The 16,436-nt window shown below is 36.4% G+C and overlaps 1 protein-coding gene and 1 pseudogene across 1 annotated transcript; both read right to left on the bottom strand.

Moving 5' to 3' along the window:
- Positions 1-3,152: 3,152 nt before the first annotated feature.
- On the bottom strand, positions 3,153-4,043 carry LOC101590213 (vomeronasal type-1 receptor 4-like). The gene has a single exon (XM_004635309.2). It carries the CDS (start codon positions 4,041-4,043, stop codon positions 3,153-3,155), a length of 891 nt encoding a protein of 296 aa, XP_004635366.1.
- A 5,407-nt stretch (positions 4,044-9,450) lies between these two features.
- On the bottom strand, positions 9,451-10,846 carry LOC101567899 (annotated as a pseudogene).
- Between the last annotated feature and the right edge of the window lie 5,590 nt (positions 10,847-16,436).

The following is a 16,436-nucleotide window of genomic DNA, read 5'->3' as shown; positions in this document are numbered from 1 at the left end:
GATTAAGTTAGAGCTGTGATATCAGTGACTGTGAGCTAGGAGACATTCATTGTTTTTCTGGTATTTACAAATAAAAGGCATCTAACTGAGGCCAAGAAGATTAAGAGATCCTTTTGTACTAGATATGTTGACCTGCTCAGGGTATCCAAGGGAAACTTTTGCAGGTGAAGTCTCAAGGTTAAAGAATACGTGCATGCAAACATCAAGAACAACAGCAGGCAGTGTGGAGCAGAGGAGAGAACCAAAGAAAGACAAATATAATTCTTATACAGGTTGTTATCTCATATTTACATTTTTACATAGTGCTGTAGCCAGCACATGCGTGTTTACCTGTGCTGAGTCATGATTACATAACTATATCTATATATATGTCTTTCCATTTTCTGATATCTTCTTCAATCTCCCTTATCAGAGTACTGTAGAGATTGATTCATGGGTATTTCATTCTTTGTATGGTATTGTGAAAGGTGCTGTTTCCCTAGTTTCTCCCTCAGTGAGTTTGTTGACTGTGTACACAGCAGAACTAGTACTATGCCTCTGTGTTAGTAGCCATTGAACAGTGTGTCCCCATATTTCCCTCTCCTCTCATCCTCTGTACCACCACTCTACTTTCACCTTCTGTAACAGCTCCTTTTCAATATTCCACAGGTAAATGAGATTCGGTGACACTTGTCTTTAATATAATGACCTTCAGTTCCATCCAGATTGTTGCAAGTAACAGGCTTCTTTCCTATTCATGTCTGAGTGTTATTCTGTTGCACATATTTACCACACTGTTGTTATATGCTTTTATTCTTACATGAGTTGATGGAGACTTAAGTCATTTCCATTTCTGGATGATTGTGCATACTGCTGCAATGAATATGGGGATGTCTCTAAGTCTTACCAGTTATTTCCATTCAGATTTATATCTAGTGATTGAAATTTAGGGTTGTGTGTTAATTCTATCATTAATACTTGGAGGAAACTCTGCAATGTCTTTCATAATGATTGTGCTCCTATATATTCCCACCAACAATGTGTAAAGGTTTTCTCTTCTCCAAATCTTCATCATCTTTTATCTTCTTGATTATATCCATTCTTACTATAGTAAAGTGATATCTTACTTGTTTTTATTTTCATTTCCCTTATGTAAATGATATTGGACACTTATGTATATTTTCTGAATAAGTGTACATGTAACAAAATTGATCATGTTTACTTGATTATTTGTTTTCTCTTTTTATTTTTAGACATTGCAGGGGTTTACAGACACTGTGTATGCACTGACATTATGTTTTATAGATCGAAAGTGTCAGTGTGAATCACCCGTCAGAGGGGGATTTAATGAGTCTACTAATCAGCAGAATTCTGTCTCAGGTCCATGTAGTTATTTTCCCCTTCTTTCTTTTCTTCTCTTTCCCTTTTTCTCTTCCCCTTTTTTTTTCTTCCTTCCTTTCTTCTTTTATTTCTCCCCCCACTTTCTATACCAGGGATTGAACCCAGGATATATGTATTGAGCTTTATCCCTACTATTATTTTATTTTTTATTTTAAGACAAGCTGTCACTATGTTGCCAAATTGCCCAGGCTAAATTTAAACTTGCTATCCTCCTGCCTTAGCCTCACAGTGTGCTATGGCTATAAGTGTGAACCGCTATATCCAAATAATTTCAGGACTTTTAATGTGAAATCTGCTCTCATCTAGAAATCACTATTGCCTTGTAGATCATGTATTCTTTCTGGGTGCTTGCAATATTTGTACTTTGTTATCATTTTTAGCATCTTAGTTATGATCATATTTGATATGAAATTTGCCAAGGTGATTCCACAAAGGATCATCAAGGGGTTCTGAATTTGGATGTTAATCTCTTTCAACAAATTTGAAGAATGTTTACATACTCTTTAAGCAAATCTGGTGCCCTTTTAATGTCCTAAGTTCAATCCCCAGTATTGCAAAAAAAACCAAAATGCATTTAAATAATTTGCAACTCACAAACTCTAGAAAGATGAAATTCTACTTGCTATGTCTTTTAGTTACACACTTTTAGTATAGGCAACTAATCTTTTAGTTACTTTGCATTTCTAAAGAGGCTAACAAAGTAACCATAATAAATTAAATATAATATCATATTTCATGTGAAAATACTGGTCTCTATAGTACTTGATGTTAATTATAGATAGAGGGTCAGGGAGACAGCTCAGTGGCTTAAGTGCTAGAACTTAAATGATGTCATCAGGTAGCAGTACAGTTCACACTTGCTTCTCCTTCTATATGTTTAAATAAAAACCCTCTGATGTATAGTGACCTAAGAATGTTTTTATATAACAAAGTGCCCTTTCTTACTAGATATTTATGTTTCTTTTTAAAATAACACCACAATCTATATTTTCCGTACTGTGTGTCTTACATAAGTAAGTATATTTACAGAACCATGTCTTTGAAGAGATTCTTGGGCCAAAGTGTGAATATGTAAATAAATTTTACATAATCTCTCAAATTGATTTTTTATTTCTGAATAGTATAATTTATTTATTTTTAAATTAAACTGATGAGCATACATTGACCGTACAAATTATTGTATCACAGTGATATTTCTAAACACAAGACATCACACTTTGATCATGTCACTTCTACCTTCTTTGTACCAGTGGTATTGGAGTAGAAGAGTCCACGGACTGGAGAAATAGCTCAGTAGAATAAGCGCTTCCCTGGCAAGCAAAAGGGCCTGAGTTCAATCCCTGGTTCCGCAAAAAAGAAAAGAAAAGAAAAGAAAAAAGAAAAAAAGTCATTTCTTAGGCTCCATGTTAGCTGTTTTCTGTAGAAATACAGTCTGTGGAGTGAAAAGATAGCTGAATATTCTTCTGTGACTTCTGCATCAGCTTGGAACTGTTACTTGATATGTATCTTGATATGAGAATATCAAGCTGTATCTTGATATGAGAATATAATTTGGGGACCAGGGAGATGGCTCAGTGGAATAAGTGCTTCCCTGGCAAGTGCAAGGGCCTGAGTTTAATCCCTGGTTCCGCCAAGAAAAAAAAAGAATATAACTTGACTTTATTATCTACTTATAGCTGATTTTTATTACATACTGCATAATAAAACTCATAGTTACTTGAAACTTACCTAAGAAAGGATCAAGAAATAGATCCCTCTATGACTGTTGTCTCCTACAGAGCTTTCCAGCATTCAGTCAGATGTCTATCTCTGTGAATCAGCACAAATGGGCTGACAATTGCATAACCAAGGGTCATAAAGTTCCGAATATTTAATAATACAGCATTATTCTCCATGAAAGTATTAATAAATAGAGAAAAAATACAGTCTATCCAATAAAAGAAAACAAAACAAAGCATTAGAAGGAAAACACTTTCAGCAGCTTTGATCTCAGGAGGAGTTTTGTAGAGGGACCTGGAGATGTGTAGGCAGTGAACACGCTGGTGGTGCCTATGGAGAAGAAACAAGTAGCCACTGGCCCCGCCCATGATACTCAGAAACATGACATCTCGTATTACCATGATAGCAAGAAATGTCCATTTTATTTTCTGATTTTCTGGTCGAAAATGACAAGTGGTGTCACTCATAGTCCCTTTTGATATGTTCATGCTTATACTTGTGATATAAAGGAGTAAGTTCATGCCTATTGAGGAATTGAGAACCCAAAAGAAAAGCAACAAGAGAAGGAGGTGCCATGAAGACCTGGGCTGGAGTCTCCTCCAATTAGAGTGTCGAGGACTGATGGTGATGGCCTGGACCACAGTGAGGAGACTGCTGGTACAGATGGAGAGGCCCGGGGCCACCCTCTCCAGATAAGCAAAGATTTTACAGCCCATGTCACTTAGGAAGTTTCTCATACCAAAAGCTGCTATTGTACTTGGCATTCCCATGGAAAGAAGAGTTATGATATTCGTAACAGCCAAATGGATGAGAATAAGGTATATAGATTTCTTTTCAGTGTTTGCAAATATGAGCATATAATTCACAAAAACAAAGATGTTCCCCATCATGCCAAGCCCAGTTAGAAAGGCTAAGATTGTTCCCTTCATAAAGTTAGATAACATTTCTTACTTCGTAGGCAATTTTTTGAAGGAAGTATCAGTAATGATGACATTTATATGTCTGTAAAACATTCTTTGTGTTATAGCAATTTTGTAGAGTGTAAGAGACAGTCATGCTGTGTAATGATGCAGATCTTTATCCAAAAGACATGTGCCTTTTACTGTGGCACTTCTGTGGGTTATTCCATATATTCTTAAATGCAAATTTTTCACAGAAGAATTTATGTCAAACTATGTACTCTACTTCCAACATAATACTACAGGAATATTTAGATTACTTTGCACTGAATGCCTCTGAGAACATAAATTACATAAAATTAGCTTTATCCCCAGGATTGACTTTAGCTGGCATAATGGCTATAGGAATACTTTGTCTGACAAGTAGAAAGTTATCAGCTATAGCAAAGCAGCACAAAAACAGGGCATCTGCTAACTATCCAACACATTATGAAATATGCTACAAGATTTGTTTAGCTCAGTATTATTACTGACTAATAAATCTGGAATGAAAATTGATTGTTTAGTCAGAGATAAATTTGTTTTAAAAAAATCATTGCACTTAATACATCTAAATATCTTGAAGGGGTATTTGAATACTTCCTGTTTGCTTTTGTTTCTGTTTCTGCTGTCTTTGCTCTAGCCTTCTCTTCCTTTCCTCAAATTCCAAACCTCTGAATCAGAGCAGTTCTGAGACATTCAGTAAGTGACTTCCTTTTGTCTGATTGAAGTTAAAATGTCAGAGGAGAAAGAAGTGACTTCTCCAGCATGACTTGGGAATGTTTTTGATAAACTATTTTTAAAGACAAGATGTATCTGATTGTAATAAGTACACTTTAGAAAGGTTAGAGCATTCATCTCACACTCAATTTTCTCCAGCAAAAGAATGAAATTAATGTTCTTTGCTTCATAACACTAGGATAAAATTAAAATGAATTTTTCATGTTATAATAACTCATGGCCTGGGAATTCCATGGTAAGAATTCTCCAAAGAACAGCTATAATTTTTATTCTTAATAATTGGTAATGGTTACCCTATTAGGCAGATAAATAATAAAATAGGTTGACTGGCACATATTTTGTATTAGCATAAGGAGGCTTATGGATATATGCAGAGATTAAACAAGACCATAACACACTTGTGGAGTACAGAGCAGAATGAAGAATTACAAAGTTAACAATACAGAAATACACCAAAATGAAACACTCGATTTTTGTAGAAAGCTGTGATGCTGACAGAATCCTACTGCAAGGGAAACCTGAAAAGAAGAAAAAAGAATATTTTATGAGACTTGAGGGCTTCAGTATCTTTCCGATTGCTCAATGCAAGCAAGCAGGGAAATCCCCACCCTGGAGCTCTCTGCTGCTATCAGATTCCAGACACAGGCACGGAGATGGCTTGGTATGTCTGAAGTAATGATTCTTTTTTTTATTTTTTAATTCAATTTTATTTTATTTTGAAGAGTATGGAGTAATGATTCCTGAAACTAGTGTCTTCTTTTTACCTGAGGTGCTTGCATTTTAAAGATCAGAGAAAGACTGAGAATCCTAAGGCTCACAGACCTTCTGATCTACTTCTTGCTTAGTCAAAGACAGTTAAGTTTTATATTTCTGAGGGAAAATTTGAAGACAACATCAAGTTGTCTTCAAATGAGGCTTGTGAGGTCTACTCACTTGGGCAAGTATGGTGCAGTCAACTCCTTGATTAGACTTCCGGGCAAGATAAGACTCCCCAGGTCATAGTTATATATGCAGGGTTTGTTGATCTCTTGGCTACCATGATTTCTCACCTGGATTTTACCGTTCAATATTGTCATCCTGTCAGGGAGAAGGAAAACCTCTGCAGAACCTCAGTCCCTAATGTACTCTTCCTGTCCCCACAATTACTGTCTTTGACTCAGAAGTTCTCTTAGGCTCAACTGAGGCTTAATTATCTTAAGAGAAGACTGTGCAATGGGAAATGCACAGCTAGACAAGTTACTGTTATCGAGGGATCTCTGCTTTTCAGATCTTCCCTTCAATTTCTAAAGTTCAAAGCCATGACTCAAAATAGGGAGCAGCTTCTCAAACACAGAACAAATCATCTTTTCTCTCCTTTTTAAGGAATTGAGGAGTGATGATTATTCTGGTTTTGGAACACAACCCAGCCAGGCACATGGGCAGGATGAAAGTCATCTGGCTCTGTCAGTCTATGAAAATTGGCAGATTATGGTCTTCATGATAAGTCTCTGGAATTTTTAATGTCCATGAATACTCCATGTGAAATGAATCTCCAACCAGATGGACGGCTGCTTTTAGTTGACCAGTCTTGCCCTGTGTAACCTGTATCTACACACAGAGAAGTGAACCTGTTATCTCATACTTACTAAAATTGCTGCCCCATACATGAGAGAAAAATCTTCTGAAACAAGTTCATTTTTCTCTGAGGGCTTAAACAAGGAAATCAAAGCAGAGTTACATGAGTATGTTGTCAAAGTGTATACAAAGATAAATAGAACTCTAGGTATAAAATGTTCCTCTGGAGCAAAAAAAATAATGCATTTAGCTTGTCTTTGCTTTTTGTGCATTTTTGTAGATATGGGACATTTTGCAGCTTTCTTTGCTAAATTACATATTTGCAATTTTACACCCTGGGAATGTTTTCTCAGGGCACTGGAGCCCTCCTTTGAAATGTGCTCACCCAGGGACATCATTCTCTACCTTTATGTTTTCACAGCATTGGGTGTAGCATCTGATCAGTGTTCTGACTACTTCTTTCAGATATCCTGTGGAGAGGTATAATGGGAGTAAATAGAAGCTCTTTCCTGAATTCTAGAGCAGCTCTACTAATTCAGATTCCCAACAACAGGTTACAGGGCTTCCTTTTCCTCTCAGGCAACCTAACCAGCATTTGTTGGTTATTCTTGGTAGTTTCCATTCTGACTAGGGTGTGATGGCAACTCAGTGAAGTTTGGATTTACATGCCTCTTATGATGAAAATACTTAATTTTTCATACTTTTATTGGCTATTTCTATTTCTTTTGAGAATTGTCTCTTCAGTTTGTCTATCTATTGTTTGAGGGCAGGGGAGTTGATGTTTTTTGTTGAGCTGTGTATATAATCTGAATATTAATCCTCTCTCAGAAGAGAAATTAGCATAAGTCTTGATTTCTATTGACTGATGCTTCACTCTGTTAATTGGTCTTTGGTATGTAGAAGTTTTCTAAATTTAATGCAATGAAGCTTTGTCAATGCTTGCTTTAATTTCTTGAACTTTGAATTTTATTGAAGAAATTACAACCTGAGCATACAGCCTGAAGTGCTTCCCCTAAGTTTCTTCTAGCAATTTTAACATTTCAGAGCTTTTCAGTGTTAAGTAGTATAAGATCCTTCTGGTATTAAGTAATATTTGAAAGTATGGTTTAAAAGAAAGTAGGACATAAGATTGCTGGAAGGCATATAGTATTACATTATAGCAGAGTGCTTTTAAGAAAATTTTTTTCATGGAATGTGTCACCAATCTCAAGAAGCATTGTGAGTTTCCTGCTAAACAGAAGGTAAGAAAATTTAAAACATTTGTGTCACTGGTTATACTCAAATGTTTGTTCTAAAACTTGTGGAAGGGCCAGGGAGATGGCTCAGTGCAATAAGTGCTTCCCTGGCAAGTGCAAGGGACTGAGTTCAATCCCTGGTTACGCAAAAAAATAAATAAATAAAATAAAACTTGTGGAAAATTAGAATTTTGATTTATACTTTGTGTTGATAACTTAAACCTTATACTTCTAAGATAGTGTATGTCAATTACTAGACCAAATATATTGTGGTGAATTAAAATTAGTGTTCATTGTTTTCTCTAATTAGATGACTTAACAATGCATAGATTTGAAGGTTTAGAAGAAATAATTTTGTTATTATTATTTTTTTTTTTGGCAGAACAGGGGATTGAACTCAGGCCCTTGCACTTACCAGGCAATCATTTATTCTACTGAGCCATCTCACCAGCCCCTGAACAAATAATTTTGTAATAATTTTGGCTCTTAAGTCTAACAAGTAGTTTGGTATTGCCACATTTGCTTGTCCTGATATAAGAAAGTCAAAGGAAGAAACAATACCAGGAAAAACTGTAGGCCTTTAAAAATATATGTAAGATTTATTTTAAACCATAATTATTCTCAGAACTTCTTGGGAATTTCTAGCCTTTTTTTGTCAGTTAAGAATGAGAGCCATTGCGTTTTGATTCCTAAAGGCAAATTTAATATAAAGCAGGTAGTGCTAAATCCATAGCAAAAGTTTTCTATTAAATTTCATATTCTTTTAAATGGCTAAAATTTTTCAAATAGCTACATTTTTTTTCAAATAGATACATTTATGTCCTAAATGTATCTGGGGGAGGGTTGAACAGTAGACTTATAATTTTAATCATTTTTAAATTAAGTATACAAATGTTTAACTATTTTTTGGTGCTTATGAAAATCATTGTATTGACATGGTACCTATACCATTGTTGAAATTTCTTTAACTATATCTTAACATGTGTTTGCTAATTTGAAAAAGAAGTTTGATTTATTTCACTTAAAAGTATGATCTCAAAGTCTATCCATTTTCAAGTTTACCTTTCTCTATGGCTGAGTACTCCATTATATATTTTAAAAACCACATCTTTTTTTTCGGTACCAGGGATCAAACTCAGGATTTTTTAAAATAATTTTATTGCGAAACAAATAGCAATGAGACAGTTTCAGAACCAATTAGTAGGAGAGTTTCAATAATTAATACATTGCATATTGTTATCTTCTTAGTGGTTATTCATAGTATAAGATGCTGACATGATATCCTGTCCAAACACTATTAGTATAAATCTTTCTTCTCATTGAATTAAGAGAAAGTAGCTGTATATGTATCCTAACTATTTTGGGTTGGTTTTTTTTTTTTTTTTTTCATTTTTGTTTTGGCTTTTAGTTCAACCAAAATTTAAAAGATTTATAGAAAACAGTTTCATGGGACTAGGGGACAGAAGTGTCATAGTTGGGAGAGGAGATTGGGGAGAACAAACACATCTGGTAGAATTCAGGGACAAAAACACCTACACAAGTTCACAGAGTACAGAGGGACCTGAAGGAATCTTCCTGAAGAGTAAGAAGTCAGGGTAAAAGGGAGTAGGGAGGCACAGTGGGGAAATCTGAACCTGTTCAGATTTAATTTTGGAGTGAATTTCTCTATGCATTTTTAAAATATTATTTTGCCTCCTGTTTGCAGGTGACTCCTTTTAGGTTAAAAACCAGCAACAGTATAAACTTCACAGGTTGGAAGGACAGTCTCTCAATGCTGGTGAGGTGAGGAGCTAGAGGACAGACAGACTTACACAGTGAGTGAGTCTATACTTCTTGGTCTTCTCCTTCGACCACTCTAAGTCTAGCCTGCCACAGCCGGCATTTTATTTCCTCTGGGAGAAGCCAGTGACGGACTCTTGTCTGTTGGCTTTGCCCAGAGCAGCAGTCCTTTCTTGGAGACCTTTGGTTCCTCTTTGGGTTCTTTTTTCACAGGCATGGCAGGGGGTCTGTGTCCAGAGGCTGTCTTGGTCCTAAGCTCCTCTTCACTATCAGTGCAAGATTCACTCTCAAAGATTTTTTCAGTCACCATGCTGCCATCTGCATCCACAGACGTTTTAGATTTTAACACACACTTTTGTTTTCTTCTGTTTTCTCTATTTGAGTTCTTGTCAGAAGGAGGCTCAGGTTCAGCCTTTGGCACTGGGTCAGGAAGTGGAGATACAGGAGGAGGCAGGGATGGTGACTGAGCTTCGTAAGTCCCTGGAGAATCTGGGAAGACTTCATTTTCACTGCTATCAGACTGAGGAAATTTGATTCTTCTCTTTTTCTTCACATTTCCAATTTCCTTTCTTTCATCGTTAGATAACTTTACTCGCTTCCCCCATTTTTTTCCTTCTGCTGCATCATAACAGGCTCTGCTTTTTGCTGGATTTCTTCAGGCCTACAGGAATTGCCAGCTTTGGTTCAGTGACAGACACTGCCGTTTGCTCCATTATTTTTTCTTCTTTCACTGCTTGTTCTGAGTCCAAATTGACTTTAAGTTTATTCATAGCAGCTTTTCAAAAAAAATTGCTCATGTTCCCTTTTCCAGGTGCTTTGGGGCCAGCCGAAGATACATTTGTTACTTCTTTAGCCTCTGCTTTGGCTTCCTTGTTGGTATCGTGGGTTTTAGTAGCAGCAGCCTTAGAAACAAACATTATCATAATTCCTTTGGGCTGCTAGGAAACCTGTTTAGAGGGAGGTGGGCCATGACCATTGGTGGTCAGCTCATGATTGGCTTGTGTTTCATTTAACATCTGAAGATTTAACTGCTCAAACTTTCTGGAAGATGAGTATTCTGCAGGGACTCTGGGGCCTGCAGCTGCACATAGTACGGCATTAAACTTGCTGCAGTTCTGCTTTTAAGTTGCTTTTAAAGTTGTCATAGATGGTATTGAACAGAGGCCCACTGTCCTTTAGCATGGTCTTCTGGATGCTGTATACATGGATGCTGGCAGTTACACCTAGCTTAGACTTCACTGCTTCTAACTTATCTTCTCTCACTACTGCAACCTTGTGGCAAGAATGTCCATTCTGAATTAAGCTGCCAGACACTAAATAGGTGACATGCAGTTGAGCTCCTGAATTCTCCTTCTGTTTTCTTTCAACATAATCATATAGCATCTGTTTGGCCTGGTTAACATGAACCCTTAGTGTATAGCTCAGCCACTTGTATGTCATGATCTTGTTCTGGTCCGTAATGAACTCATCTATATTTTCCAGATATGGCTGGCCTGCCATGGTATTGTAGCAATGGGCACTCCAAGCTCTGAGCCCCAATATCAACCACAGCTCCTGCCAGCAGGAAATGACTTTCCTAACTATTTTGTATATATAGATACAAAATGGTCAATTATTTGTATCCCCTTTTTTTGTTTAGTTTTGTCAGAGAAGGGTATTCCATTGTCATTTAAATACTGCATTGCACGAATTCGGCAATATATTCCACAATAGTTCAGTAGTACATAATAGTAGGAGTCATCCGCAGGACTGGCAATGTCAGAAGTTGTTGACCTGAACCCTTTACAGCCCAGCATAACAACATGACTTAACCCCTTACCTCATGTTTTTACATTTCTGCTGGATGGGTAAGACCAAGATAAAGCAAGACCTATATAGCAAGAAATGTAATTTTTTTTGTCTCATAAAGTCAGCCAAGTCTGCTCAGGATTTATCCTGAAACCCTGTACTGCACTTGACAGATCTTTTGTCAGTATCAGCTGTGTAGATGAGTCACAGCCATTGCTTGACCAATTTGCCCCCTGTGAGAGCCTGAGAGAATGTTTTCCCTCCATGTGACTGTCCTTAGGCACACTCTATATCATCAATCACTTTCCTCTGTGGCCCCATAATCTCCTTGTTCAGAAAATTTGAGGCACAACTGAGTTACATGATGTTATAGTATAGGATCTCCTATGTCCTGAATTGTCAATAACCTTGAAAGGCTAAGGCCAAAATGTTGGCTCTCTTTGCAGCCCTTCTTTTTCTCTGATTTTTGTTCTGCAAACTTAGGTTGTTAACCCTCCAGAAGAGAAGCTTATTATTACCCTACAACATATGCAGTTGTGTTTAACCTAACTATCTGTCTGAATATCAAACATATTAGGCATAGCAAGAAACAGGTATTTTCCATCAAGTATTGATATGTTAAAATTTGAGTCCCTATAGAATACGAAGAAAAAAAAAAGAAAAAAGATTTTTAAAAATATGAATAAACAATTACATATTTTTACACAGAAATTTAGAAATCTAACCATATACAGCATTGTACCAAGACAGTCCTGTGACTTTTATTTTTCTTGACTCTTTTTTTTTCATTTATTACCCTTTTTTTTTTAAGCAAACATTTACTTGAGAGGCAGTATGGCAATAATTGGTATGTCATGACAAATAGTACATATTTAGAAGACCAGAATGACAGGAATTCCAAGCATGACCCTACTATTACACATGGTATCTTCAGTGCAGTAGCTTAGTTCACAGGTATCAGCATATATAGTTAGTGTTGATGAGAATCCTACCAATTAACTACTACTTGCAAAAACCTGATGATGTTGTTCAGGATCATTGCCTTACCCATCATGTGCAGATAAATGTATGGCTTTGGCCCTGTCATGTTTCCCAGCTTTTCTCCTTGCCCTCTCCTCATTGTCCAATCCTCAAGTTCTCGCTTTCCATTTAATTGTGTTATATCTTTCTATTTGTAATTCTTTTGAGTTCTTATACTAGGGAAACTACATGATATTTACACATGTGGGTCTGGTTTATTTCACTTATGAGTACATCTTCAAGTGTCATCCACTTAAATATGAAGGCTTCAAGTTTATCATTCTTTATAGCTGAGGAATACTCCATTGTATAAAAATGAGACATCTTTCTCAACCATTCCTCAGGAGACAGGCATCTTGGTTGTTTCCAAGATTTGGCTATCACAAATTGTGCTGCTATAAACATAGGTACACATATGTCACTATGATATGACGTTTTCAGTTCCTCCAGGAAAATTTCCAGTAGGGAGATATCTGGCTTGAATGGGATTTCCAGTCCTACTTTTTTAAGGTGTCTCCACACTGATTTCCATAATGGTTGCACCCGTCTACATTCTCACCAGCAGTGGAGAAGGGTTCCCTTTTCCCCACAGCCTCTCCATTTGTTGTTCATTGATTTCTCGATGATAGCCATTCTTTCTGGGGTGAGATGGTATATCAATGTTGTTTTAATTTGCATTTCATGGATGGCTAGTGATGTGGAGCATTTTTTCACATATTTATTTGCTTCTTTAATTTCATCCTCTGAGAAGTGTATGTTCATCTCGGGTGGACATTCTGGATAAGGTCTTCAAATTTGGGGGCCCTAATGGTCTTTAGTTCTTTATAAGTCCTAGAGAGCAGACCTTTCTCTGAGTGCTTATTAGTTAAGAATTTTTTGAAATTTGTGGGTTGTCTTTTCACTTTGTTGGTAATTTCTTTTGACATTCAAAAACTTCTCAATCAGAGAAGGTCCTTGTTAATTCTTTCAAGCATTACCTATGTGCATTGATTTTTATTCATGAACACTTTGCCTAGCCCTATGTCTTCAAAAGTTCCTCCTACTTTCTCTTCCAGGAGATTTAGTGTTTCTGTTTTGATATATAGATCTTTAATCCATTTTGACTTTTGCTTATTGCATGGTGATAGACCTGGGTCAGGTTTTAGTTTTCAGCATGTAGAAAGCCAGTTTTTCCAACACCATTTGTTAAAGAGGCTATGTTGCTTCCAGTAAGCATGTTTGGCCCCTTTATCAAAGATCAGGTAGCTAGTGTGTTCAAAGAGGCTTCTGCATCTTCTAATATACTCCACTGATCCTCAGGTCTATTTTGTTGCCAGTACTGTGCCAATTTTATCACAGTAGCATTGAACTATAAATTCCAGTCAGGAATTGTAATGCCTCCTGCCTTGTCTTTGTTGCCCAGGATTACCTTTGCTATTCAAGGTCTTTTCTGGTTCCAAATAAATTTTAGGAATTGTTCTTTAGGTGTGTGAGGCATGTTGGTGGTAGTTTAATAGGGATTGCATTAACACTGTACAGCTATTTTGCGGGTATGGCCATCTTCACGATGATGGACTTCCTATCCAAGAGGAGAAAATATCTTTGATTTTCTGAAATCTTCTATGATCTCTTTTTTCAGAGTATTGTAATTTTCCGTGAAAAGATCTTTGACTTCCTTAGTGAGATTAATTCCATGGTATTTCATTTTCTGCGGTGCTATTGTAAAAGGTATTGTTCCTCTAATTTCCTTCTCAGTGTGTTCGTTATTTATGTAGAGGAATACTATTGACTTTTGCATATTGACTTTGTATCCTGTTATGCTACTGAGGGGGCCTGCCCCTTAGCTCAGTTCTTTAAGAGCCTACTTAAACAGTCAGTCAGCTCAGGTTGCTGTGGTTTGATCCCCAGAACTCAAGCCAGCAAAACCTGCCCGGGAGGCATTCAGAATGAGCACGAAAAAAAAAAAAAAAAAAAAAAAAATCCTTCTGTTATGCCACTGAATTTGTATATCAATTCTAGTAGCTTCTTGGTGGAGTTTTTTTGGGACTTCCAAGTAAAGAATCATGTCATCTGCAAATATTGATAATTTAACTTCTTATTCATTTTATTTCTCTCTCTTGTCTAATGGCTCTAGCAAATGATTCTGAACCATATTGAATAGGAGTGGTGATAGAGGACATCCTTGTCTTGTACCATATCTGAGAGTAAAAGATTTCAGTTTTTCCCAATTTAGAATTATGTTAGCCATTGGGTTGTTACAGATGGCTTTTATCAGGTTGAAGTAGAGGTCATCTATTCCAATGTTCGGTAGGACTTTGAACATGAACGAGTGTTGGACTTTGTCAAAAGCCTTTTCTGCATCAATGGAGATGATCATGTGGTTTTCAGATTTGGCTCTATTGAAATAGTGTATTACATTTATAGATTTTCAAATATTGAACCATCCTTGCATCCCTTGAATGAATCTTACCTGGTCATGGTATATGATCCTCTTGATGATTTGCTTCATTTTATCTGCTAGGATTTTATTGAAGATTTTTGCATCTATGTTCATGAGGGAGATTGGCCTGTAGTTCTCTTTTTTAGTTGTGTCTTTCCCTGCTTTGGAGATCAGTATAATACTTGTCTCCAGGAATGCTTGTGGGAGAACTCTTTCCTATGCAATTTCATTGAGGAGTTTGAGGAAGGTAGGGATAATATCTTCTGTGAATTTCTTGTAGAATTCACCTCTGAATCCATCAGGACATGGAGTTTTATTTGTTGGCAGGCTTTTTTATTACATTTCATATTTCATTGGCTGTTACCGGGTTATTGAGATTTGTTATGTGTTCTTGATTTAGTTTTGGTAGTTTGTACCTTTCTACAAATCTGTCCATTTTATCTATGTATTCTATTCTGTGAGTGTAAAGATTCCCATAGTAGCTATAAATAATCTTCTGAATTTCCACTGGGTGTGTAGAAGTTACACATTTTTCATTCCTTATTGCTCATATTTGAATTTTTTTTTCCTCTTTTGATGAGGTTACCTTTGAGCTTATGAATTTTATTTAATCTTTCAAAGAACCAGCTTTTATTTTTCACTTTTTTCTTTTATGGTGGAAATGGGAATTGAACTCAGGCCCTTGAGCTTGCCAGGGAAGCACTTATTCTACTAAGTGATTTCCCCAGACCCAGAAAAACCTTTTTGATTCATTAATACTTTGAACTGTTTTCTTCATCTCAGTGGAATTAATTTCTGCTGTAATCTTTATAATTTCTTCCCATCCTTGGGCTCTGGTTTTGGTTTGCTCTTCCTTTTCTAGATGTTGAAGGTGCAGCATTAGTGCTTTTATTTGTTCCCTTTCTGTTTTCCCAATGTGTGCATTTGCAGCTATGAACTTCCCTCTGAGAACTGCTTTCATCGTATCCTATAAATCTGATAAGTTGTGATTGAATTTTCATTGAATTGAAGATATTGTTGAATTTCTTGTTTAATGTCATTGATTGCTGAGTAGGGTGTTGTTTAATTTCCATGTATTTAGGGGTTTATCTGGTTTCTTTATTCATTTATTTCCAGTTTCATTGCACTGTGGTCAGATAATATGCATGGGATAATTTCTATTTTCTTGCATATACTTAAGCATGACCTATGGACCAGTATGTGGTGTATTTTAGAAAATGACCCATGTGCAACTGAAAAAAAAATGTGTTTTCACCTGTGGTTCAATAGAACACTCTGTATATGTCCGGCAAGTCCATTTGTTCCAAGTTCTGGTCCAGTTGTGGTACTTCTTTGCTAATTTTTTGTCTGGATGACCTATCTTTTGGGGATAAGGGGGCGTTAAGGTCTCCTGTTAACACTGTGGTATTGGATATTAGATTTTTCATGTCTATTAAGGTTTGCTTTATATAGTTGGGTGCTTCTGTGTTTGGTGCATATATATTTATGAGTGTTATCACTTCCTATTGAGTCTTTCCCCTAAGCAGTATATAGTGGCCTTCTTTATTTCATTTGATCATTCTTGGTTTGAAGTTGAGACTGTCTCAGAACAGGATTGCTACCTTTGCTTTTTTCTGAGATGCTGGGGCATGTAGTTTTATTTTCCATCCTTTCATTTTCAGCCTATAAGTTTCTTTATGAGTTAAGTGTGTTTCTTGTATACAGCATATTGTTGGATTTTGTTTCCTAATCCACTATGCCAGTCTATTTCTCTTAATTGGTGAATTGAGTCCATTTACATTGATGGTTGTACTTTAGATGTGTTCACTTACAATTGACATGTTATTTACCTGATGATTTTTAACTCCTTTTTCTCCTGTGTTT

This window comes from Octodon degus, unplaced genomic scaffold (genome assembly GCF_000260255.1).
Source record: "Octodon degus isolate 3935 unplaced genomic scaffold, OctDeg1.0 scaffold00071, whole genome shotgun sequence".
In the NCBI taxonomy this organism is placed as follows: domain Eukaryota; kingdom Metazoa; phylum Chordata; class Mammalia; order Rodentia; family Octodontidae; genus Octodon; species Octodon degus.
This window is presented reverse-complemented; position numbering and strand designations above follow the sequence as displayed.